At 63.9% G+C, this 24,991-nt stretch overlaps 2 protein-coding genes across 4 annotated transcripts; both read left to right on the forward strand.

Moving 5' to 3' along the window:
* Positions 1–1,809: 1,809 nt before the first annotated feature.
* Positions 1,810–22,969, forward strand: SEPTIN5 (septin 5). 3 transcript variants are annotated; one of them, XM_040619580.1, is made up of 15 exons: positions 1,810–1,923; positions 2,058–2,068; positions 6,696–6,792; positions 6,899–6,985; positions 7,239–7,362; positions 7,447–7,581; positions 7,767–7,884; positions 8,022–8,123; positions 8,912–9,008; positions 9,101–9,236; positions 9,430–9,532; positions 9,637–10,952; positions 21,216–21,316; positions 21,765–21,875; positions 22,198–22,969. In XM_040619580.1, the coding sequence occupies exons 1-12, from the start codon at positions 1,881–1,883 to the stop codon at positions 9,691–9,693; spliced, it is 1,110 nt and encodes a 369-aa protein (XP_040475514.1). In that variant the 5' UTR covers positions 1,810–1,880; the 3' UTR covers positions 9,694–10,952; positions 21,216–21,316; positions 21,765–21,875; positions 22,198–22,969. The 3 variants fall into 3 exon arrangements, with proteins under 3 accessions (XP_040475514.1, XP_040475515.1, XP_040475513.1); XM_040619581.1 differs by lacking the exons at positions 1,810–1,923; positions 2,058–2,068 and adding an exon at positions 5,712–6,047; XM_040619579.1 differs by lacking the exons at positions 1,810–1,923; positions 2,058–2,068; positions 21,765–21,875 and adding an exon at positions 5,820–6,047.
* Positions 10,823–12,061, forward strand: GP1BB (glycoprotein Ib platelet subunit beta). Its single transcript, XM_040619582.1, has 2 exons — positions 10,823–10,952; positions 11,187–12,061. Exons 1-2 carry the CDS (start codon positions 10,943–10,945, stop codon positions 11,789–11,791), a joined length of 615 nt encoding a protein of 204 aa, XP_040475516.1. The 5' UTR covers positions 10,823–10,942; the 3' UTR covers positions 11,792–12,061.
* Positions 22,970–24,991: the final 2,022 nt, after the last annotated feature.

Here is a 24,991-nt window from a genome sequence, read left to right on the forward strand (position 1 = left end):
TTATCGAGGACAGGTTCCAGCTTCCTCCTTTGTCCCCACAAGCACAGGCTTGTGCGGGTCAGTTCATGCTAAATGTCCAAGTGTCAGTTTTCACTGACATTTTTGCAGAGCTCCAGGCCCCCGAGATGGAGTTCCCACTGAGCCTGTCGGAGCTGAGGAAGCCTCGGGAGTCTGGTCTATCAAGTGCCCCTCCCTGCCCCATTCTTTCATCCACAGCCTCACATCCCCCCAAAGCTCTGCAACTTCAAGGTGCTCAAACCCTGTAGCAAGGCCCGCCTCGAGCTGATGTGCGGCGCTGAATCATGGCCTTTGCTGACTCGTTTGTGCGAACACCACGTTTCACTACAAACGCCTTGAGTTTGATTACGAGCGGCAGCCGCGGGGCGCCAGTGAGGGATCATGTTCTGTTCGAGATCTACCACGAATTCTGAATTCCAAGCACATCTGGCCCTGAGGCTCTGGATGAGGGGTCGGAGTGGTGCAGTGTCTCCACACCGGTCACAGTTCTGGGGCAGGTGGCGGTCCCAGTAGAGGGAAAATGGGCTTTTGCCATAGAATTTGGCAGAACAATGATGGCTTTTTCATTTATTGAGCAAATAATGTGCTAGGTGCTGGTGATTCTGAGACAGAGGAGCCCACAGACCAGCGGAGGGACCAAGGGACACACAAGGGGCTGGGGAGAAAGGAGGGTTTCCTGCATGTGGAGGGTACAGCAGCCATCTCCTGCTAAGGGGGCCCTCGCCTAGGGAACCGGTGACCACAGGCCCGACGGTCCCTTTCTATGGGACTGAAGACTCCTGATGTGCCACCTGGCGGCACTCCAGGGAAGCCGAAGGTACTTGGGAGAGTGATAGGACCAGACGACAGGAGGCAGTCATGCTTGTGAGTCCTGCTGATTCATTGAGGTCTGGGGCCTCAGCTTCCCCATCTGTAAATGGGGTGCAGGCCCTGACCCTGCCTTCAGTGCCACTCACTGCCCTCTAGCACGGAAGGCTGGGATGTCCGTTCTTGGGGTGTCACGGGGTCTGGCTGTGGGTCTGCAGAGCAGGGGTACAGGGCTGCGGAGGGGGAGGGCAGGCAGGCTCGAGGTCAGGCCATATTTTGTCCCAGATGTCAGCTCAGTTACTCTTCAGAAATAATCCCAGAAAAAAAGCCAGGGAGAGGAGGGACAATTATCCGGGGGCCTGGCCTCTGCAGCTCGCCCAGGTGTGTCTCCTTCCAGAGCAGGTGTGCACAGCACCCAACAGTCTGTGCAGGAGGGCAGCTGGGGCGCTGGCCCTGCACCAGGCATCGGACCTTCCGTGCGGTGACCATCACCTTTCCTACTGTGGCCACGAGCAGGAGTCCCCAGGCCAGCACCTCCTGCGTCTACGTTGAGGTGAGGAGGGGCCGGCAGGAGGCTGCCAGACCCGGGGCGGGGGGGGGGGGGAGGGCAGGCATTCTGGAGGGGCCACACGTTGGGAAGGTCAGAGGCCGAGGCATGGACTGGGGTCCCTCGAGAGCGAGGCAGGCGGCGTCCGGGCCTGTGCACGGGAGACGCGAGGTGGGGAGGGAGTCGGGCGGCAGCCACGCGGTGGGCGGGGGCAGCGCGGGCGTCGCCGGGCTCCCTGGGCGCCGGCGGGCGGCCGGAGGCGAGGGCGTCGCCCGGGGGCGGCGGGCGCGGGGCCGTTGGGGGGCGCCTGGGTACCCGCCCCCGCCGGCCGTGCCGGGTCGCGTGGGCACGGCGGGCGCCGATTAGCTTTGCCGGGGCGCATGGCGGGCAGGCGGCGGCGGCACTTGCGGAGGCCGGTCACCCCGCAGCCTGGCCTCGGCCTCCGCCGCTCGTCGCCGCGCCCCGCCCGCGCGCCCGCCGCCGCCCGTCCCCCCCGCCGGCGGCCACCATGAGCACAGGCCTGCGGTACAAGAGCAAGCTGGCGACCCCAGGTGAGCCCGGCGCCCGCCCGCGCGCCCGCGCGCCTTTGTCCCCGCCGCCCGCCCGCCGGCCTCTCACCGTGTCTTTCCTCTCCCCTTCGCCCGCCGGCCCGGACGCGGACCCTGACCCGACCCCGACCCTGCAGAGGACAAGCAGGTACGTGCGCGCCGCCGCTCCCCTCCCTGGACTGCTGTCACCCATTGTGGCATCAACGCTGCCGGCGCCCAGGCGCGACCCCGCCCCCGCCGGCAGTCAATCCTTCCCTGTCGCGATAACCGATAACCGATTGTCAGCTGGGGCAGTGCCATCGCGCCTGGGGCTACAAGGGGGAGCAGTGGGCGCCAGGATGCCGGGGGCCTGGCCCTTGACCCTTACAGCACGGGCGCCCCTCCCAGGCCGGGGGGATGGGCCGGGTGTCCCTTTCCCACTGATCCAGCGCCAGCATATCCTCCCTGACCTGGCCTTGGGCCTCGTGCTGGGGGTCCTGAGGGCACAGACAGGGCAGGCCAAAGGCTGGGGGATGGGTCTCTGTCCGCCAGCCAGCACCTAGAACCTGAGCAGCCCCACCCCACTCTGGTGCATCTTCTGCCTCTTCTCCCCACACACCAGTTTGAGTGGGCTGATCTGTGGCCAGGCCTCTTCCCCAGACTGGGAGCCTCCAGGGCCTGGTCTGAGTCATGCCTGTGCCCAGCGCGGGTCTTCCAATCTATTGGGTACAAATAGGCTGGTGGCTTTCCAAAGGGGCTGGCCTGGTCCCTACCCTCCAGGAATGCAGGACCCAATAGGAGGCTGACCTGGGCACCCACTGTGAAACCCAGCTGAGCTTGGGGTTAAACAGAGCTGGCAGACGCTGAGATTGGGGTAGGGGTGGGTAACCAGGTGGCAGGGGGCTCTGAGGCAGCCCTGCTGGGGGCCTCTCTGGCTTGAGATCCGTCAAGTTTGGGGGATTTTCTGGGACCCAACTCTGGCACCTAGGTCGCCTTGGCAGCCCTCGTCAGGGATAGGAATTTACACAGTGGGTAGATTCTGGGTGGAACCCTGAAGTCCTGGCCCAGGGTGCGGTGGCAGCCCCAGGAGCGACCCAGCAGGTAGGGTGGGGGCTGGGAGTCACTGGCTACCAGGTGGCAGTCTCCTGGCAGGGACAGGTGAGGCTCTTGGGGAGGGGCCCCTCAACCTCACCCTGCTGGCAGGGCTGCTTCAGGGAGCCTGAGCCAGGAGCTGCCTTCCTATCAAGGCAGGTCAGACAATGCCTGAGATGCAGGGACACATGCTGCCAGGCTATTGTTCGAGGGAGAGAGAGAGAAGGCCCAGGAAACCAGCCCCCTCAGCTTCTCCTGGGCCTGCAGGCATTTGGAGTCACTGCCCGGCAGCTGCTGCCCAGTACCACACAGGGACCCCCTCCTGCAGAGGTATGAACCCTGTCAGGCCTGTGTCTACCCATCCTTCGAGGTCAGTTAGGAGGCAGCCTCACCCATTCTCTGCCCCTAGGACCGGGGGGGGGGCTCCCATCACGTGGAGGGGGGAGCCCCAGGAACAAAGCCAGGGAGCCAGGTGTTTGGGGCGGGCTCCCCGAGGATCTGGGGAGAGCTGTGGCAGTTTCACCGTTAGCATTGTCGGTGTTACAGAGCTTTAGTCTATCCGCACTGTGAAGGAGGGTCCGGGGGAGCTCTGGTGGCCCTCTGCCCCCATTCTCTGACCCCCACCCTGTCTCAGGCAGTAATGGGGCTCTGTTGGCTCTGGCGGCTGCTTCCAGAGCTGCCTCCAGTGATTCTAAGAATGGAAATGCCTGGAGAGTCTCAGGCACCAGGAGGAGGTGGGCGCAGCTGTGTCTATGGCTGAGGAAGCCCTGAGGAATATTTGTTGTACTTCATGGGCCAGAGAGAGGGGGTGGCAGGGTCCTTCCTTCGAGCACCCCCAGGGAATCCACAGGCCCTGTCTGGGTGAGTTTGGGTGATGGGGCAGGCGGGTTGGGAGCTGGGAGTGAGACTCTTGACTTCCTGACTTGGGCCTCCCCAGAGGCTATGCCTTACCAATGGGGAAATTGAGGCAATCTGGAATCGACAAGCTCCATTAGCCACCACGCTGTGCAGTGCTGAGGCTCCTTCTTATTTTTTCTTTTTTTTAAAGATTTTATTTATTTGACACAGAGACAGCCAGTGAGAGAGACAGCCAGTGAGAGAGAGACAAGCAGGAGGAGTGGGAGAGGAAGAAGCAGGCCCCCAGCAGAGGAGCCCGATGTGGGGCTCGATCCCGGAACTCCGGGATCACGCCCTGAGCCGAAGGCAGACGCTTAACGACTGCGCTACCCAGGCGCCCCTGCTGAGGCTACTTCTTAGCCTGAGGGCCAGACCCAGGGATGTCTAGCTTATAGATGCCCTGAGCCTGAGATGCCAGCTTGTCTGGGGTGGGGGTGGGGGGCTAGGCTGGGGGCTGTGTCTGCAGTGGGCCTACAGGTGGAGGTTGGCTGGGACTTGGTCCAGACACCTCCTTCAGGTTAGCATGGCAGAAGGCGGGGGCCAGTATGGAGGCTTTGTCAGGGCAAGGACTGAGGGCCCATCCGGGAGAGCCGAGGGAGGTGCCCTGTGGCTTCCCCTGCTCTCCTCTGGATGAAAGACTCTCCTGTTCCCAGCTGTGGGCCCAGCCCTCCTCCCCAGGTGCCAGTGGCCTCCAGGCCTCACAGCAGCATCATGAGCCTGGACAGAGAGACAGAGGCCCGTCAACCAGGGGAGCCAAGAAGGGAGGACCGGGGTGGGGAAGAGCTGGGGGGGTGGTACTCTTCATGTTGCAGCTGCTTTCCAAGTGTCCCTCTGCCCCGCTGGTACTGGCTGGTTCAAATTCTGGTGGGGTCCTGGAGGAAAGGGTGAGGAAGGGTTTGGTGACTCAGGAGATGCCTATGGTCCCTGGGGTGGTCACAGAAGGTGAGAGCTACACTGGCTGGAGCTCTCCAGTCCCCCTAGGCCCAGTACTGTGGGTCAGAGCAGGCGAGGAAACTCAGAGGGACCGGCATACTGGGGAGGGAGTAAGTTCACTCCACATACCCCGCCCCACACCCATCTTTGCTCGAAGGAGTGGTCTGGGGTCAGTTGTGGCCCGTGCTGGCTGCAGCTTCCAAGTTTCCAGAGGTAGGGTGGGTAGGCCTCTAGTGCTCTAACTAAGCTCCCCTCCCCCGCTTTAAGCTTCTGCAAACCCGGGGGGGGGGTGGCGGGGGGAGCGGGTCCAGGCTGGGGAGGTGGGCTCTGCCCCCTCCCAGTTCCCACGAGTCTGGGGAGGCCACACCAGTCAAGAACACCCCTGCCCACGCGCGCGCGCACGAGGGAGGAGGAAGCAGTGCAGGAACGGGTGTGGCCGTGGGTAGTTGGGCCGCCGTGACACCGCCGGGAGGTTTCCGGGCCAATTCTGCGAGGAGAGGAGTGAGCGGGGCCGGTTCCCGCGTGGGTGCGCTTGGGTACCGGGAGCGTTCCCCCGGCGCCCTCTGGCGGGCGTAAGCCGCGCCGCACCTGGGCGGGGGACGGGACGCGGGGCAGCCACAACCCCGTCCCCCTGGGCCCTTGGGTGGGCTCGGGCTTCCCCCACCCGCCCACCCGGGTGGTCGCGACGCGGGCACCCAGGACGCAGGTCCGGCAGCAGGACTCCGCCCCCGCGCCTATGCGCGCCTATGCTCGGCCCTGCCCTCCGCAGCAGCTTTCCGGTGGCTCCGCCCGCGGCCCAATTTCCAGGCGACTGTTTCCCAGCGACCGCACGGGTGGGGCGGTCTTGTTCCCCCCCCCACCCCCAGCCAGCGCCGGCGAGGCCCCGCCTCTGGTTCGGGCGCGGGAGCGGGGCCTGCCTGTGGCTGCAACGCCGCGGGCGGCTCGGGGCCGGTCGGCAGAGGCATGGCACGCACGGCCTCCGGGGTCGGCGGTACCCCGGGTGGGCGACGTCCCTTCTCTGGGCCTCAGTTCCCGGGCCCGTAAAACGGGGGCGAGAACCGGGCTTCAAGGCAGAACCGCGCGTAAGTCCCTCCTGTAAGCCCGGCCCCTGTGGGCCTGACCGGGTCTGGGGTGCGAACGCAGCGATGGACTCGCTGGCAGCGCCCCAGGACCGCCTGGTGGAGCAGCTGCTGTCGCCGCGGACCCAGGCCCAGAGGCGGCTCAAGGTGTGTGTGGAGAGGGGAGCGGAATGTGGGTCAGTGTGTGTGCGCCCGCCTGGTCACGGTCCCCAGGGCTCTGGGACGTGACAGGGACCCACAGGGCCAGGGTCTGCCGGGGTGGGCCATGGGACCCGGCTGGCGGGGGAGGCTCGGTGCCGCTGTCTATAAATAGCCCCTGCTCGCCTTGGTAGCAGCAGCCAGCCACCCCCGCGGCTGGATCACGGCCAGATGGGGCCTCCCACCCCCTGGTACACTCAGGAGGGGTGAATATTAAGGCCAGGGGGCTTCTCCCGCCTGTGGAGGACCTTGGGTGTGTCTGAGGGGTCTTGGTCCTGGCGCCCTCTTCCCACCACCCAAGGGAGGACACAGCCTATGCCTGCTACAGCCAGACATCCTAAACTCTACACACACAGACGTCAGGTCCCTGCAAAGCCCCTCACTGAGGCTGGGGCAAGGATGCCTGCCACCTCCTTACCTGCCTTTCCACCGCCAGGCCTTTGCCCACAGGCCCTCACCCCATTTGTGCCGTTGAAACTCCCCACCCAGGGGCCTCTGCCCCCTGCTGCCTCCATGTCTGAGCCAGGTAGGGAACAGGGCATCAGACTGCCCCAGGAACGCCAGCGTGCCCCTGACTTGCCCCACCCTGGCCCCCAGGATATCGACAAGCAGTACGTGGGCTTCGCCACACTGCCCAATCAGGTGCACCGGAAGTCTGTGAAGAAGGGCTTTGATTTCACGCTCATGGTGGCCGGTGAGTGGGCTGGACTCCCAGGTAGGGTGGCTTGGGCCATTAGCCAGCCAGGCTCTGTCATAGGGGCCTCAGACTTAACCTGATTCTTTCACATACCTGCTGGCAGGTGAGTCGGGCCTGGGGAAGTCCACACTGGTCCACAGCCTCTTCCTGACCGATTTGTACAAGGACCGGAAGCTGCTCAGTGCTGAGGGTGAGTGGGCCCCGGGAAGCCGTGGCACGGGTTCCCCATCCCCTGCGGTGTGACCCCTCAGAGTTCCCTTCCAGGTCCAGACCTCGCTCCTCTCTTCCCACAGCCTGGATCTCCTGTTCAGGGTCCAGGAGGAGTGGCTGGATCATAGGCCAGAGCCAAAACACTAGAATGAATGAGAACAAGGGGCCTGGCTGCCCGGGGTGGGGGTGGGAGTTGGAGAGACCCCCTCCAGACAACGCCCCGACCCCCACAGAGCGCATCAGCCAGACTGTGGAGATCCTGAAGCACACGGTGGACATTGAGGAGAAGGGGGTGAAGCTGAAGCTCACCATTGTAGACACACCCGGCTTCGGGGATGCTGTCAACAACTCTGAGTGGTGAGCAAAGCCTGGCGGGGGGACAGTCTGCCTAGGCTGGCCCAGCCTCCGCTCCGGCTCAAGGACCCTGCTGTCTCCCTGCAGCTGGAAGCCCATCACCGACTACGTGGACCAGCAGTTTGAGCAGTATTTCCGCGACGAGAGCGGCCTCAACCGCAAGAACATCCAAGACAACCGCGTGCACTGCTGCCTGTACTTCATCTCCCCTTTTGGGCACGGGTGCGTGACTGGCCTGGGGACAGGCGCGGGGGCAACCCGCCGCCACGGATCCGCACGGCTGTACCGGCCGTTGCCTATCCCCTGCCCGTGCGGTACAAGCGCGCCCTCCCCGAGCCCACCCCAGCCTCTCCCCGGGCCCCTGCCACCCCCACTCTGCCCCTCGCCATCCTGGCTGCTCTCCGCAGGCTGCGGCCCGTGGATGTGGGTTTCATGAAGGCCCTGCATGAGAAGGTGAACATCGTGCCCCTCATCGCCAAAGCTGACTGTCTCGTCCCCGGTGAGATCCGGAAGCTGAAGGAGCGGGTGAGCTTGCTGTGGCGGTGGGGCTTGGGCCAGGTCTCTGGGCCGGAGACCACCGGGTGTGCTGAGTCTGGGTGCCAACGTGGCCAGCCCTGGGTACCTGGCCAGCCTCAAATCTGACAGCCCTTGCCCCGCTACAGATCCGGGAGGAGATTGACAAGTTCGGTATCCATGTGTACCAGTTCCCCGAGTGTGACTCCGACGAGGATGAGGACTTTAAGCAGCAAGATCGGGAGCTGAAGGTGAGCAGCCTGGTGTGGCAGAGGAGGGAACTGGAGATTAGTTTACATGGGGCCAAGCATTCAGGTCCAACCCAGTGGGGACAGGAGTCTTGTCTGGGCAGTAGAGCCCCTCCACCTGGGGCTGGGGGGGTACAGTCCCCCATGTCCCCACTGGCTTGTGCAATGTGGGCCCCGTGTGGTTCATGTGTCATGGAGCGCTTGCCAGGCCCAAAGGCACGGTGCTGGCCAGGCCTCCACTCTGACCCTACTCCTTAGCCTTCTTCCAAGGGGTCACCAGCAGAAGGGTCCGGCCCGGGGCCCAGGGGCCCACAAGCCTATGCATGACCCGGCTCCCAGAATTCTGAGCTCCAGAGGGTGGCTGTGACTTTTGGGTGCCCTGGGATGTAGAGTGGCAACAACCAAGCCCAAGACACGGGCCAGGCGGCCGCTGGGCCGGGAGCAGGGTGGGGCCTTGGCCCCGGCCAAAGTCAGCCTCACTAACAGGGCCGTGGGCTCAGCCCTGGGGTGGGATGGCGAAGGTAGCTAGCTGGAGCAGTTCCTGATGGGGGGTGGTGCCAGAAGGTGAGGATATGTGCGGTGGGGCCCAGCCTGGCAAAGGCCCCTAGGGTCTAAGCTGTGCTAGCTCTGGCTTCAGAGAAGCCAAGAGCGGGACAACTGTAGGAGCTCTTTGGGGAGAGGCTGTTGATGTTGCTGGAGGGGCCTGCCGGGTGCGGCGTGCCCATGCCCCTCTGCAGCCACTAACTCATACTCATACTCACGGGGCGCGACCCTGGCACTGCCCTCCCCAGGAGAGCGCGCCCTTCGCGGTGATCGGCAGCAACACAGTGGTGGAGGCCAAAGGGCAGCGGGTCCGGGGGCGACTGTACCCCTGGGGGATCGTGGAGGGTGAGTTCCGGCCTGGGGCGCCCCCGGGGGGGGGAGGGGTGGGGAGGCTCCCCGGGGCCGGCACCCACCCACCACCCGCTGGCGCCCCGCAGTGGAGAACCAGGCCCACTGCGACTTCGTGAAGCTGCGCAACATGCTCATCCGCACGCACATGCACGACCTCAAGGACGTGACGTGCGACGTGCACTACGAGAACTACCGCGCGCACTGCATCCAGCAGATGACCAGGTGCGCGGCCTGCCAGGCCCGGCTCCCTCGCTGCTCCTTGCGCCCGCCCAGACCCGAACGTGGTCCCCACCCCCGGGGACGCCCCCTTCCCGTGCACCTCGCCTTCCCAGCGCCCCCCGAGCGTGTGGGAGCTCAGAGGGGGAGGGCATCGCTAGTGCCGGGTGTCACTCAGGCCCTCGTGTCGGCCCCACAGCAAACTGACCCAGGACAGCCGCATGGAGAGCCCCATCCCCATCCTGCCCCTGCCTACGCCCGACGCTGAGACAGAGAAGCTGATCAGGATGAAGGACGAGGAGGTTAGTAGGGCCACGGGGAGGAGCAGGGGCTGGTGGGGGCAGGCGGCAGGCCCGTCCCATCACGTGTCTCCCGCCGTCCTCCCCTGTCCCTCCCTCACCTCCAGCTAAGGCGCATGCAGGAGATGTTGCAGAAGATGAAGCAGCAGATGCAGGACCAGTGACCCAGCCCGGCCCCAAGTAACCGCGGAGAGACTGCCAGTTTCTGGGCTGGCCCTTCCCGTCCCTGGACCCCGACTGGCCTGGACTCAACCCTGGAATCATCTGGATCTCCAACAGGCCTGGGCACCAACCCAGTCCCAGAGCGACCAGGACCAGGACTGTTCCTAGCTGTTCCTGACCTGACCCAGAGACGCGGGGTCACAGCCCCCAGCCAACCCTAATTTATTCTCAGCATCAGTCCCTCCCCTCATTTGTATCTGCTTCCAAGGGGCCTGGAGAGTAGCCCCCACAGCTGGCCGCCTTCGGCCTTGGGGGAGCAGCAGCTAGGTTGGGGCATGACTTTTAAGATCTACCCCTACCCTAGAAGGTCATGAACTCCAACTCCAGGCCCTACTCAGGCTGGTGGGTAAAACAAGCCAGAATAGGGGAGCAGATCCCCAGCATCCCGGGCCTATTTCCCCACCCCAGTGCCGCAGAATGGATGTGGGAGCCCTCATATGCCCACTCCCTTGGGCCACCCAGCTTATGCTGAGACCTCACTTTGTGCCGAGGTGGGCCAGGTCCTTCCTTACCTCCTCACCCCCTCACTGGGTAGCTCAGGGGGCAGGTTGGGCAACAGAAGCATTCATGATCCCTCCAGACCAAAGGAGGGCACCTGGCTGCAGGCAAGGATTTCGTGGGGCTGGTGGGGCTGGGACACCTGTGATCACCTCTACTCCTCACCCATGGCTGTGGCCTGGCCTGAGGGCTCCAGGAGCAGTGGGTGGTGGGCAACCTGACAACCCCCTATCCCTAGACTGCCATTCCCTGCCTGTGGCTGGAGGTCCCTTCTTCCCAGCAGCACTGTTGCCCCGGGTTCCCTAGCCCATCCCCCACCCCCACCCCACCCCCAGCATGATACCTTCCCCCAAACCCCACTCTCCAGTTTTGTTCAGTTGTGAATGCTGCGTCCTGTCCTGGTGACAGGAGAACAATGTTGGTGAAGTCGCAGCGGTGTCAGAGTGATTCGTGCGCCCCTGGGAGTTTGTGGGGGCGGAAGCCCTGGCGGCCTGCGGGCCCTGGTGATAGCGCTGTATCTGGGGCCGCAGCGCCTGTCCCCTCGGCCTCCTCCGGGTTATTTCTGGCGGATGGCTGCGCTGTGGTCGGTTTGGCGGGGGCTCTGGGGCCTGGCAGGGGCGGGGCGGCCTTATCGCCTGGCTCGCCAGCCAAGGCTACGCGCTCCAGAGCAAGCCGGGTCACCATCCTCTCACCATGGGCTCCGGTGAGTCTGGGGTCAGGCAGGGTCCGGGCTGCGCTCCTTGAGCCAAATCGGGTTGGGAGGCGCTGCAGTAGGGAGGTTTGGGTCGGACTTCGAAGGGACCTCTAGCCAGCACGCAAGATGATGGAGATGGAGAGGCTTGGGGGCAATAGGAGCCGGCCCAGCGCTCCGGGTGAAAGGGATCCCCGCCCAGGTGCCCCACAGGCTGTCAGGCTCACTACGGCGCTTCCCTTCCAGGGCCGCGCGGGGCGCTGAGCCTGCTACTCCTGCTGATAGCACCGCCCAGCCGCCCGGCCGCGGGCTGCCCGGCGCCGTGTGACTGCGCGGGGACGCGCGTGGATTGCGGGCGCCGCGGGCTGACGTGGGCCTCGCTGCCCGCCGCCTTCCCGCTGGACACGACCGAACTGGTGCTGACGGGCAACAACCTGACGGCGCTGCCGCCGGGACTGCTGGACGCGCTGCCCGAGCTGCGCACCGCGTACCTGGGGGCCAATCCCTGGCGCTGCGACTGCCACCTGGTGCCGCTGCGCGCCTGGCTGGCCGGTCGGCCGGAGCGCGCGCCCTACCGCGAGCTGCGCTGCTCCGCGCCCCCCGCCCTGCGCGGCCGCCTGCTGCCCTACCTGGCGGAGGACGAGCTGCGCGCAGCCTGTGCGCCGGGTGCGCTCTGCTGGGGGGCGCTGGTGGCGCAGCTGCTGCTGCTGGGCCTCGGGCTGCTGCACGCGCTGCTGCTGCTGCTGCTGCTGTGCCGCCTGCGCCGGCTGCGCGCCCGCGCCCGCGCCGCGCACCCGTTGTCGCTGACCTCCCCGCTGGTGGCGGGGCCGGCCGGAGCAGGCGAGTCCTGAGACGAGTGCCGAGCGACGCGGGCGCGCTGAGCCGAAGGAACCCTCCCCCGTGGGGACCCTCGCGCTGACCGGGACCGGGTCGCGTCCTCCGCCTGGGCACAATTTCCGAGACCACGCCAAACCCCTGCGGGCCCCCGGGCCTGGCGCGCCCCACCGCTGAGTGCCCTCTGCTAGCCCGGGTCCCTGAGGCAGGTCAAGGGGGTGAGCTGCAGCCCTGCCCCTGCGAGTTCCCCACGCCAAACTCCAGCGCAGAATAAACCCTTCTCCCTATCTGCCTGGTCTCTGCGCCCCGCCACCGGGAAGTTCCCCTCCACAAACCGCAGGAACAGCCCTGGGAGGCGGTTCGAAGGGCCGCATCACATCTTTGTACACTCAGGATCACTGCCGGCCAAACACGGGGTCAGGCAGTGAACTCTCCCAGACCACTCACTCTCACAGAAGGTGAAGAGGAAAGCACAGAACTCGGAGAGTGACCACATTGCAGGGGAGGGAGGACAGTGGGGGAACAGTGAGGTCACTGCGAGGACATTTCAGGGAGCAAAGACGCTGTGGGGACAATGAAGACAGTGTGAACCACTGTGAGGACACTGGGGAAGGAGGACACCAGGGACAGCAAAGATACTGGGGACAACGAGGACACTGAGGACAGGACATGGGACCATCAGGACACTGTGGGGACAGTGAAGGCAGTGGATAGTGGGAACAGCAAGGACATGGGACAATGATGACACTGAGGACAGGACACTTGGGACAGTGAGGACATTGTGGGGCAGTGAGGACACAGGGACAGCAAGGACAACTGAGTGCCGTGAGGATTCCGTGGACAGTAAGGACTCCGAGCGAACAGTGAGGACACTGTAGGGGCAGTGAGGACACAGCAACAGTGAGGACTTGGGACAGTGGGGGACATCGAGGGCACTGCAGGGCAGTGTGGTTGAGAGAAAGAGAGGGAGAGTTTGCAGTAGCAGTCCCTGGGCGTCGGTGAGGGGCCGTGAGGACTGTTCAGAGCATGAGTGACAGGGACCGTGCCACGTGAGCAGCTTTCAGGGCGGTCGGGGCTGGACTGGGGGTGGTGAGGCCGGTCTGATGGCCGACTGGGAACTCCCTGGGCATCTGAATTAGAGGCTCAGCCTCCAAGGCAGGGGTGAGTGGGTACCAGGGGGTTGCATGGTATCTGGAATCAGGTCCTGGACTTGGCGTCTCTGACTGCCCGGGCTGAGCAGCCAGGGCCTGGGATGACTCCGGGGTGCCCCAGCAAGGCACAAGCCGCTAACAAGGGGCCTGGGGTGCCGAAATGAGGGGCTGACGCTTTCCTCACTATTAGAGTCCTGCTCCCGCCCTCGTGTGGCCCCCACCTGGCTGGCCCTATAAACAAGGCTGCTCTCCACCAACCAAAAATAGGACCCTGACAAGAAGCCTCAGGCCTGGGTCTGGGGTGCCTGGCACAGGAAGGCTCTGGCCCCCAATGACCAGGTCGGGGAGGCTGCCGCTGACATGGCCTTTGTCCCAGTCTTTGTGGGACAAGATGGATGGCCCTCCGGTTGGGCTGATGCTATCTCGGGGCTGCCGGTCAGACATGAGGCAGGAGCCACCCCCTCCTTTGTGGGCAGGTGCGGGGCATCCGGCCCATTGTGGGCTGTGGCCGACTGTCCAATCGTCCATCCGGCCTTATCACCACATCAGGGATGGTGGCCCCTTTTGTACAAATGAACTGCCACCCTCCCCACCCCCAGGGGTGGCCCAGCACACTCAGAGCCCCTGGTAGGGGTCAGAGGTAATAGTCGTTGTCACAGCAAGGTACACAGGCAACCTCCTAACTCAGTCCCAACGTGGTAGGGGGAGAAAGTGTCCCCCTTACTTTCCAGAGGAGGAAGCCGGACGCCAGAGTGGGGTCCTCCTACTGAGCTAGAGCTATGTCCACAGCTGTAGGGGGGGCAAAGCTAACACGAGGCCCCCAGGACCCCTCTCTCTTCCTCCTCACTGAGGCCTTCAGGGGACAAATGCAGGGCCCAGGAGAAAATGACCTGGGGGTCCTAGGTGACCCCAAGCTAAAAGAAGGAGCCCCTCTTCTGCTGAGGCTCCAGCAGAAACTATGGGGAAGGGTCAGTAGGAGCCCAGGTCTGCTGCCCAGTGCCCACAAGCTTGAGGGCCTCTGGGCCAGTGTCCAGCTGAAAGGGTGGGCACACAGCTCTGAGAGCCTGGAGCTGCAGAAGCAGCTGGAGCTTCTCTGATGGAGGAAAGAGGTTGGCATCACAGTGTGGTCAGACCTAAGGAAGAACTTCCTTACTCCCTGGTAGATAGGGCAGCTGAATTCCACGGTTTCTCCAAGATTCTCTCTCTTTTGCCAGTTCTCCATGATTTGGATTGGCTTCTGCCAAGGTACTGAGCACAGAGGGTGCTGGCCTGGCCTCATTGGCCAACCTTTTCCAGGCTGCCTGGGAGCCCCCAGTCTCAACTTCTGACCCCGAGCTGACCCTCCATGCGCTGACCCAGGGACCTCAGCTTCCAAGGAGTGTGGAGAAGAGGATGGTCCCAGCTCAGCGCCCCTGAATGGCCCGGTGCCGGGAGGGGGCGTGTACACCCCTACCTGGGCTCCCTGCCCTATCATGCCCCTCCCCCAGCGTTGTCCTCCATCTAATGGACAACATACCTGCCCCAGGCTCTGTTCCCCACTGACAATCTGGTCCTCTCTGTGGCTTCAGACTCCTTCCAGATGGGAACAAGGCGGTGATCACGCAAGGCGCTACTCATCCCCCCACACCTTCAGCCCCCAGGCTGGCTGATTCAGGGCCCTTTGCCCTGCAGCCCAAGGGTCCTCTGACCAAACCACTGGCCACCCCTGAGCAGGGCCAGACAACATTCCTGGGGAAGACACAGCCGTTACCTCCCGCTGGTAGCCTTCGTGTCCTTGTCCGTGAAATGCGTGGGTGCTGCGTGGGCTGAGACTCTCCCGCCCAAAACAACGCATCCTGCTCTCCCCTCACTCGCCATGACGCTGGGAGACCACCAGAGGGCGCTCGCGGTCTGTGGAAACCGCCAGCGTGGGGCAGGGGAGGCCGAGGTGGGCACCGGGTGTGCAGGCAGCCAGGGTCCGCGGAGAAACAGCGGCCCAGAGAGGGAGAAATTGCCCAGGCTGGTGGGGGTGGTCGCCGAGACGGCGGACAGGTCGCACCCCCACCCCCATGGGAACAGGGAAGGGTGCGCCGAGCGGCCACTAACACACGGGGAGGGGTGAGCGCCCCTTCTGCATCCTCCCCCTCCCCTCCCCACCCCCCCCTCCCTTGGATCGCTGACAGCCCATCAACAGGGAAGATAAGGGACCTCTTCCGCTCGGGCGGAGGGGGTGTCAGCCCAGGTGCACCATCCGCCCTCCCGCCGCCTGTTTGCTCCGTAAACACTTATTGAGCCCCTGCTGTGTACACCGCGGCGGGGCTGGAAGGAGCTGCTGCGTGGCAGGCGTGGAGGGTGTCTGTGAAGAGCTGGCCTCAGCCGCTTCTGCTGAGGATACCGGGTGGGGACGGTAAAGCCAGCTCCTGGGGGAAGTGGAACAGAGCCTGCGCCACCTCCCAGCCAACCTGGGGGCGGGGTGTGTGTGCGCGGGCCCTCCCTGGGCCCCCTCCAGCCTAGGGAGATGAGGGGGAGCGTGCGGCGGGGGGGCGGCCCCTCACTGGGCAGAGACTTGAGTGGCGCCCGAGTGGACGAGGCCCTGGGAAGGTCTGGAGGGGCCTAAGCTCTGGCCACGTTGTGGGGGAGCGGCGCACCCGCCGCCCAGACAGAGCAACAACATTGGAGTGGGTGGCGGGGCCCTGGGGGCCCATAGCTCACCGCACCGTCTGCGCCCACCCCCGGCGTTTCCGATGGAAGACAGGCAGCAGGCGATAAATCACCGGCTCCCACTCCCACCCACCCAGGCTGCCCTGGGGAAGGGGGGCTGCATGTGACAGAGACAGAGCCTGAGACAGAGACAGAGAGACAACCGCAGAGAGAGACAAAGGCAGTTAGGGCTGGCCAGTTGACACCGGCCAGGTCCCTTTGCTCAGGGTGTCTGGCCTGCCACCCCCAGGTGCCCCCTCCACCAGTCCCATCTGGAAACCAGCTGAGAGCCACCCCACCCCAGCAGACCCCCAACAGGGAGGAGGAGGAGGGAGGGAGCAAGGCCTTAGCAGCCATAACTCTGTCCACCCTGGAGAACCATAAATCAGCGGGGGGCTCTCGGAAAGCACTCCCCCCCCTAGGCTGAGGGGGGTCTTTGGGGTCACTGGTCCTGGTGACTGGGCCTGGCCTTAGCTGTTGTGTCCCTCCCTCCTTAAAAAGCCCCTAGGGGAATCCCCCAGGCCCACTTCTGTTTTTCCCCAGCGCAGTCCCATGCCCAGAACCGTCTACACCCAGTGCTGTCTCTACTGGAGGCACTCTCACCGTGCTCATCTTCTCTGTGCACAGACAGGAAATGTCTGTGGGGAATGTCCTGTCCTATCAGGAGAACCCCTGGGCTGGTCCTGCAGGATCTGGGGGGTCATCAGTCCTCCCCGGAGAAGCCCTCCCAGGGGGGTCTGCTCTGTCCCAGAGGAAACACTGTCTGTCCCTTCTTCTGTCCTGCTTTCCTGTCACCACCGCCCCGCAGGGTGCTGAGGGACAGCTGGACAAAGGGTGTTGAGAGATGGACGAGGTGGGGACCCCTCCATGGGTGTGAACAACCCCTGGGGGGGGTCAGTATTCAGTGGGCGAAACCTGAGAGAGGCCATGGGAGTGTTCCCAAGACCTGTGGGGTGTGCTCAGCACCCCCACTGCCCAGGCCCCCGATTCCAGCCACTGGCGTCAGCGATCCCTGCCCCAGGGGTCCGTCCAACAGACCACCCGTCAGGGCTCATGTGGCCGAAATAAGGCCACTTGTACACAGGGAAACAAATGTCCACCATAAATTCTCTCAAAGAGCAGTGGGAGCTGGGACGGGGCTTCCTGCAGAGCTCTTGGAATTCTGTGCCTGAGAAGCCCTGGGCCTCGTTATGTGGACGAGCCTCTTGACCCTCAGAACAAGCCTGAGTGCCCCAGCCTTGGGACATCAAAAGCACTGAGCCGTGTGTGTGTGTGTTTGGGGAGGAGGGGCTCCTGGGGATGTTCAGGCTGAGGGAGCCGCTCTGTGCAGCCTGCAGCCGGAGATGCCTGTCAGGGGAGGGGACAGGGAGGGCACGGCCCAGAGGTGCACTGGGCTCAGCCTGTGGGAGGGCGAGGGCCAAAGGGCCCCCCGAGTGTGCAGGCGGAGCTGCCGTCCAGGCCTTCACTGGTTCTCAAGCATTGTTCCCAGCAGTGTGCAACCCTGTCTGGAGGCCGCTGGCTGCTTGGGGGAGGGCTTCGGGGTGCAGGTCTCTTGGTCCCCGACCTTCATCCAGTAGAGGCCCCCCCTTCTCTCACCTTCTACTAGAGGCATCCCTGGGGAGCTTACCTCACCCTGTGTAAGTGTGTCAGACACATTGAGGGGCTCTGGACCAGACCGACCCTCACGCGGCAAGGGGTGGGGGAGGGGAGGGCTCCTGCACCAACAAGGGCCAGTCTGCCTGGCTCTCCCCACCCGGCCAGCGGCCAGTGCTGCTCTCTCGGCCTCCAGTGCTGCTCTCTCGGCCTCCGTCCCAGTCACATGGGACCCTGGGATCATCCCCACAAGGTCACTGGGTTCCCAGTGAGGGAAAAGACCCTTCAGAAGTGCGAAGGGCTGGAGGGGATTCTTCAAACTTTGCCTGATGGAGCCACGGGGTGGGGGGGGTTGGGCGTTACAGACCTCAGGGGAAGTAGAGGGTGCCCGTGGTAGCCACTTTTCTTGCCCAGGTGTGTGGATAGGCCTGGCATGCCCATCCCCGAGACGGAGGATGCAGCCTGGGGCTGGGGGCCTGGGGAGGTGGGGGTGAAGTTACTGGGGCAGCGTGGGCATCACCCAGGTGATTGTGCCCGTGGGCCTTTGAAGCCCTCCCAGGCTTGGGCAGGGCTTCGAGGAGCTGCCCGTGGGAGGCCTAAAGGCCACGCTCCACCTCGCGTCTGCGTGGAAATCTATGCTGATGTGACTTGTATTTAGGAGTTCCCTGTTCTCTATGCTTTGTTTATTTAAAGATGCTCGTGAGGGATTCCAGCCAGGCTTTGCAGATACCGAGGGAAGGGCTTCTGTCTGGGCAGGGCTGGGGAGGTCCAAACACGCCTGCCCGCGCCCCTGTGTGCCCACCGAAGGCGCTCACCGTGTTCAGGCGGCCTCTTCTCCCACAGGAGTGTAGCCTGGGGGACCGCACCCACGACAGCACCAGCGACACGGACCCAGAGCAGAGCCGGAGCCCGTGGACGTGACCACCACCCTGAGATGTTCATGAAAAGGGGGAGTGGGGGAGACCATTGGTTTTCTTTATGGGAAAAGTGGAGACAGACTTGTTTGTGGGAGCCCTGGGTCCCTCCTGGCACAAAATGCCTCACCTGAGTACCCCTTGCTCTGGGGGTCCCAAGTTGGGGGGATCCCTATTTTATGTGTCTCTCTGCTGCTGATCCTTTATCTGAAGCCCCTGCTGTATAGATTTCTTCTCTGTGGATCCCTGGTATGGGAATTTCCGGTGTAGGGGTCCGTGGTACGGGGGTCTCTGTTCTGTGGACCCCTAGCCTGAGGTCCCTGTTTGGTGGGTCTCTAGTCTCAAGGGTCCCTGATCAGCTCTCCAGGTGCCTGCTCTGCGTCTGGGGGTCCCCAGTGTGGAAGTTGGTGATGGTGTCTCTCTTCATTGGGGGTACCGCAGTTCTGCCACCGTGGTCTCCAGGACACCAGGCAGCCCCTCCTCCCTGCACTGGGGGTCCCCCATCCCAGGAACCCTCCCGGGGGCCACACTACCGACACCCCTGTGGCAAGGCCAGCAGCATGAGTGGCCAGGGTGTGTCCCCAGATCATCCGTGGAAGGACGTTGAAAGCTAAGGCTGACAGCCTCAATTCCACAAAGCTCCCGAGTCCTTGCCAGACTTCAGTGATGCTGTTATGGGTCCACTGAGTCTCCCTGGAATCCTCCCAGCGCTCCCTGAAGCTTCCAGGAGCACGCCTGCAGTCCCCGCCTCCCACCCCGCACCCTCAGGATTGGTCCCAGCAGGTGACTTCAGTTGGTGCCCGAAGAGCCTCAAGCCTGGAACTGCCCCACGGGGTTCTTATGGACAAAGTGGGCCGTGGGCATATGGTCAGCAGGCCAGGCAGCCAAGGCTGAGTTATGGCTTCACTCCTTAGCGCGGCTGCCTGAGGTGTGTTCGGGAGCTGGCCTGGTGGGGCCCGGCTGCCAGGTTCTCCTGGGCCTCTCGGACAATCAAGCCTCAAAGCAGGCAGGATGCACTCAGGACTGAGGCATCACCACCCAGCCCTTGTCCCCGCGCATCCTCGCCTCCCCTCATGCTTGCCCTGTGTCCTCCTTGGGCCACTGGTCTCCTGCTCTGCCTTTGTGTCGTCATGCGGTGACCCCTCCACCACGGCCCCCTCCATGAGCTGTCTGGGGACGGGAGAGACCCTGCACACACACACACATGCACGCACGCATGCATGCACACAAGCATCCAGAGAGCCTTCCTTGTCTTCCCTTCCTTGGGTCTGGCTCCTTCGAGGGGCTGGGAGACAGCACACCTCCAGGGTGGGCTCAGCATAGGCTAACCATGCGTGCTTCTGGGTGACATGCCACTGAGTGTCCCCGAGCATGCTATGCCACCTTCTCAGGTGTGAGGGTCTGTGTAATCACACCACTGTGTGTGTGCGCACGTGTGTTTGTGGGTAGATCGGGGATGTATGGTCCCACCTCCCTATATGAGTGTGTCCGTGCCCACACATACCTGTCCACATGTCTGTGTCCCCACAGCCCCACGTCCACACCCCCATACCTCTCGCGTGCACGTGTCCTGCCGGCCTGCCGTGCCCCCACCTGCCCCCCGGCAGCCGCCCAGCCCTGCCCTCCGCGCCATGTGTACACGGAGGCTTGTTTGCTCTGCCTTGCGGGCCAGGGGTGTGCTCGTAAATCGTGCAGTCGATGACACATTTATCCCTCGGGCGGCTGGCGGTGTGAATTTATGGCTGCCCCTCCCTCCCAGCTGAGGCAGGACAGGGGCCTGGACACCCCCGTAGGCAGGCACCTACAGGCCGCTCGGCCAACCAAGCTGTCCTGGGGCCACCAGGGCCAGGGCTGGGCCAGGAGGAACTCAGGGGCACTCTCGAGGTCTTGCCTGCTCAGAGACCCTGCAGTTTTAGGGTGCTCAAGGCAGACGAGAGGCAAAGAGGCTGGGTCAGTTTGGCCCAGGGGAGGGCTGGGATGTAGGGGTTCCTAACCTGCCAGAGGCAGGAGAGCCAAGTGCTGGGCCTGACGTCCAACCCGTCTATCTGCCCTCCCACTCTGCACCTCAGTCTTCCCACCTATGAAATGGGACAGCAGCTTTACCGTACAGGACTGGAGGGGCCGCTCCCCTCAGGGGTGGAGTCAGCCCACCCACTGCTATGGGGCCCGTTGGAGGCATCGAGGTTTGGGGGAAGACTGTGTGAAAGGGTGGGGACCTTGAGGACAGCTGGGGCTGCACATAGGGAGGGAGGAACAGTGACCATGGAAAGTCAGGGCAGGGAGGACCTCTCAGAGCATACCTTCCCTCCTCAGCCTTGTAAAGATTGGGAAACTGAGGCCCAGGGAGGGGCAGGACCTCAAGTCTCCAGTTCTTACTCCCCAGTGTGCAATGTGGGGGTCCCAGGTTCAGCACCCCCTCCTGGGAGGGTTTCCTTTGTCCTGTAAAGACTATGTGTGGGGGAGGGGGACAGCCAGCCGGGTCAGACAGGGCAGATGATGGAGCAAGTGAAGTGCCATAGGGGCCACAGCTGGGATGGGAGCCAACCAGGGGTGAGAGGCCGGGCCGCCTCCACTCTGTCCGTCTGTCTGTCTGTGTGTGGGGTCGGGTCTCCAGGGTACCCGCTGTCGGCTCTCATGCTCTCCCCCACTTCTAGTCCCCAGCCCCCCCTTGCTGCCCGCCTGTCAGGATGAGCGATGGCCATGCCCCTCCCTGGGCCCTCGGCCCCAGGCCCGGTTCCCGCTCATTAGCCGCTGACACTGTTTGCTTTCCCGCCCGGGACGCCCACCCCCGTCACAGGCCATTTCTCCCGGCGCCCCCCACCCCCATGGGCCTGCCCGGGGGTCCAGGGTGCTGGGCAGGACCTGCATTCAGCTCCCAGAGTGACGGCCAGAAGAAGCCCAGCCCCACCCTCCTGCACACCCTGGAGGACATGCCCGGCCGCGTTGCAAAGCCAGGCCACAGCACAAGCGGGACTGGGCCATGCCACCGAGACTTGCTGGCTTTGCGGTGACACACAGGGTGGGTCTCTGATGACAGGCGCCAGGCTCACTCTCCCATTTCTGTCTCTTTCTATCTCTTGCCTCTGTTTCTGTCTTGGTCGCAGCCCCTCCCGTGGAATGACCACTGAGCCGCCAGCCCCATGCAGAAGGCGCGGCCCTGACCTGGAGGCCTCTGTCCCCACGAGCAGCCGGATGCGCAGCCCAGGTCAGTGTGTGAGTCGGAGAGTGGCTCTGTGCTGCTAAGGTTGTGGGACGAAGGCAGGAGGCACCAATGGCCAGAGCAGAGATGAGGGTGCTCCCCGGGCCCGTCACCCCAGCTCCAGAGGGGTTCAAGCAGACGTCAGACCAGGGGGCTTGGCACCGGCTCGCTGCCAGAGCAGCCTTGGGGGGCATGTTGGGGGCTGCAGGCACTCCTCCCTCAGGCCGGCCAGTTGCTGGCCCCCCCATACCCCCTCTCCACACCCGCCCCCCTCCCCAACCCGGGCCTAGTGTGGCCACAGCTGGGCGGCATCAGGGCCCGCAAGCCGGTGGCAGCTAGTCCTTCACTTAAAAATGTGTTTGTGATTTCGGCGGCGGAGCAGATAACGGTGACGAATGGCCCGCCTGCCCCACAGGGCCCCTAGCCCATCTGGTTTGACTTTGGCCTGTCGTAGGTGCCCTTGGGCCCCTAGTCCTGCCCTCGGGCAGTACCCTCAGAGTGAAGCCCGGGGGCCCGTGTGGACAGTACCTCTAACCTTGGCACGCATTGGTCCCTCTGCCGCCCGGTGAGTGTCCCCCCACCGCCGCGGGCCTCCCGTGGCTGGGTCCCCTCGGGGCTACCCTAGAGCGCTTGGGGTCCGCAAGCACTTCTGCTGGCTGGGGTGTGCGTAGAGGCCATGGCCAAGCAGGCCCGCTTCCCCTCCATCGGAGGGGAGTAACGGCCGCCCCGCCTGGAGGGCGGCAAGAGCCGGGGCGCGAGTGATGGAGTGGCCACTGCGGAGGGCAGGCGGGGCAGTGGGGTGGGGCCTGGCGGAGCCTGTCCCTTCGGGCAGCGCATGTGGTCATCGTCAGGAGCGGTTTCTGACAGGGATCCCAACCTTCCCGCAGCCGCAGCAGCCCCCAGACCATCGATTATCTGGTCGGAGAGCAGCTTCCGGGTCCAGCCCCAGGCTCGGCCGGGGCCAGCGGGTCGAGTCCTAGAGCCCTTGGTGCCAGCCCCTCCCACCCTCTCCGCTCAGGGCTTGCGGGGGTGGGCGGGAGGGGCTGGGTGGGGGACACCTTCTGCCACCAGAGCCCCTGCTCCTCGCGAGCAGCCCTCCCATCGAGTACCCTGGGCCAGGTCGGAGTCCAGGCCAGCTGCACCCTTGGAAGTGGGAGGACGTGTGGCCCGTTCGATGGGGTGTGGTCAGGGTCCACAAAGTTCGTGTGACCCAAGGGACACAGGCTCATGCATTGCTCAGTGAACCTTCCGGAGCCCTGCCTGCCCAGGTCACAGACAGGGGTTAGACCCCACCCTCCTCAAGGAGATAAGGGAGGTGGGGGGGGGGCTTGGAGTTCCCCTCACTCACCTCAGGGGCCTGGGAGGGCAGAGAGGGATGGGGGAGGGCATTCCAGGCCCAGAGACCCTGCAGGCCCGAGGAAGAGGAGGTGAAGGTGGCGGGATCACCCTGAAAGGAGCCGCCTGAACTGCTCTGTCCAGAACTTCATCCTCAGGACAGCCCAGTCCCTACCCGCATGGTGGGGACAGCTGGGGAGGGGGAGGGGCGGTGCCGTGTCGGGACCCCAGCCCCCCTTCCCCTGCGGCAGGAAAATCCCTCTCCCTCAGTGTCACATTGTTGAGAATTAACTTTGTTGAAATAAAAATTGGTCTTGGTATTAACTCGGCCTCGAGGATTTTCTCCGGGATCCCAGAGGCCGCAGAGGGGTCAGACGCCCATTCCCAGAGCCGGCAGCCAGCTTGGGTTTCAGGGGTGCCAACGACCTACTAATCCTCCTGGCTGTAACTCTCCACCCTTCGGGGACACAACACCTGGTTCCTCAGGGCTGTGGGGGAGCTGCTCTGGCCCCTGCCTCCTCTGGCCCCAGCCATGAAGCAAGACGGTGTGGGCAGTGTGGTCAGTGTGGACATTGGGGATCTGTCCCTGGACCCCACCCCCACCCCCAAGACTCTGCCTCCAATCCCTCCCACAACTCGCCGTGACACTTGGCAGCCACTGTTGACAATCTATAGGACACCTCCACCTCCATGGGCTCAGCCTCACAGCCTTTTTTAGCCTCAGTTTCCCCCATCTGCAAAATGGAAGACTTCTCCCAGCCAAGGTGTGGGAGGCTCTGAGAACAGATAGGGCAGCCAGGTGGTCAGACACTCAGCAGTCGCCAAGTAAATAGCACAGCGGTGACCCTTCTGAGAGGGGAACGCCGGGTGTGTGGCTGGGTCTGAAATCCTCTAACGGGCACCGCTGGTGCACGGGCATTCAATGCCTCAGCCACAGATGAAAATCGGCACCCCGGGGTATGCATGGGATGGGGGGGGAGGGAGGTGAGGACAGAAACACAAGGTCTGTGGACACCACCCAGAGCTCTCCAAGACCCCCTGGAACTCCCAGGGAAGCAAGTAGACGCTCATCCCACTTGTGCTACCAAGAAGGATGGCAGCCACCAAAACGATGTCTTTCTGCACCTACACAGATCTGTGTGCATCTTCTTTGAAAGCTGGGGGGGGTCTCGCTGCCCCCCCTATGGTCCCCTCTGGCTGGTGAGGTTCCCCTGGAGTCTTCCAGTCATCTGAAGTGCGTGTATTCCTGCAGGGAGACCTAGCCCATGAACACAAGCAGTGGAATGAGGCAGGGGCCCCGTGGGGTGGGGGCCATGCTGGGCCCCCCCACAGCCTGATGGTGAGGTCCTGCATCCTGGTGGCGAGGGAGTAGGAGATTTCCCAGCCGGTGGTCCCTTCACAGCCTCGCCCAACCACGTCCCTAGCAGTGTGTTTTGGGGGGTGGGGTGCAGCCTGGGAACGGGCTGGGATGGGGGCCTGGGAAGAAGGCGGTGGCCCCCGGGGACGCTCGAGTGGGGCCAGCTGTTGCTGCCTGGCTCCAATTCCCGCTCTGCACTAGGCTGGTCCCCCGGGCCGAGGCCGGTGGTCTGCCTGGGAGGGAGTGGGCGGGCTATGGGGGCTGTGCCTTCCTCTGGACAGCGGTCCCAGGGGTAGCAGAAGTAGGAGGGCATCACCCTCATGCTGAGTGGCAGAGCTGGCCGTCCAGGAGGGCTCTTCTGACCCCCCAAGCAGCAGGTCCCAAAGCCTCTGGGCACCAGACTCGCCCAGGTCCCCATCCCACCCTCACCTGGCGGCAGGGCTAACCAAGTGCCTGGGCCTGTGTTCGAGGCCCTCCAGGGCCCGCCCTCTCAGAGCCATCCGTTCTGTGGACACCATGGGTCTGGCACCAGCCTGTACTGTCCAGGCTGGTCCTTCTGCTAAAGCTGGCCCTTAAGTCCAGGGAGCCTGCCCACTGGGACCATCATAGAACTCCTACTCACCCTTCAAGACCCCATGCAAAGGGTCTGCTTCTGTCCCTGGGAAGCCACCTGGAATGCTGGGCCCAGCACCAAAGTGGTATCACCACCTTTTCAAGACTTCCTCTGAGGGGCCAGGAGAATATGCAACTCTTAATTGGAGGGTTGTGAGTTTGAGCCCCACGTTGTGTGTAGAAATTACTTAAAAAAAAAAAAAAAAGACTTCTCTCTAGCGGCCTTGCATCTGCCACAGGGCTGGACACTAGGATGGGGTACGCAGCTCCACTGCCATGAGCGAGAGGCTCATTTGTGGCTTTAAGGAAGCCTTGCTTCCCCTGGGCCTCAGTTTCCCCATCCGAACTGTCCTTGGGTGAAAGCATCCCCAGGTCCA

This window comes from Ursus maritimus, unplaced genomic scaffold (genome assembly GCF_017311325.1).
Source record: "Ursus maritimus isolate PB19 unplaced genomic scaffold, ASM1731132v1 scaffold_33, whole genome shotgun sequence".
NCBI lineage: Eukaryota > Metazoa > Chordata > Mammalia > Carnivora > Ursidae > Ursus > Ursus maritimus.

Bases quoted from the DNA above. Each gene is read 5' to 3' on its own strand.
- SEPTIN5 (XM_040619581.1), top strand. From the start codon at position 5,967: ATGGACTCGCTGGCAGCGCCCCAGGACCGCCTGGTGGAGCAGCTGCTG. The intron at 6,793-6,898 runs GTGAGTGGGCTG...ACCTGCTGGCAG, and splicing joins TTTCACGCTCATGGTGGCCG to GTGAGTCGGGCCTGGGGAAG. The intron at 9,533-9,636 runs GTTAGTAGGGCC...CCTCACCTCCAG, and splicing joins TCAGGATGAAGGACGAGGAG to CTAAGGCGCATGCAGGAGAT.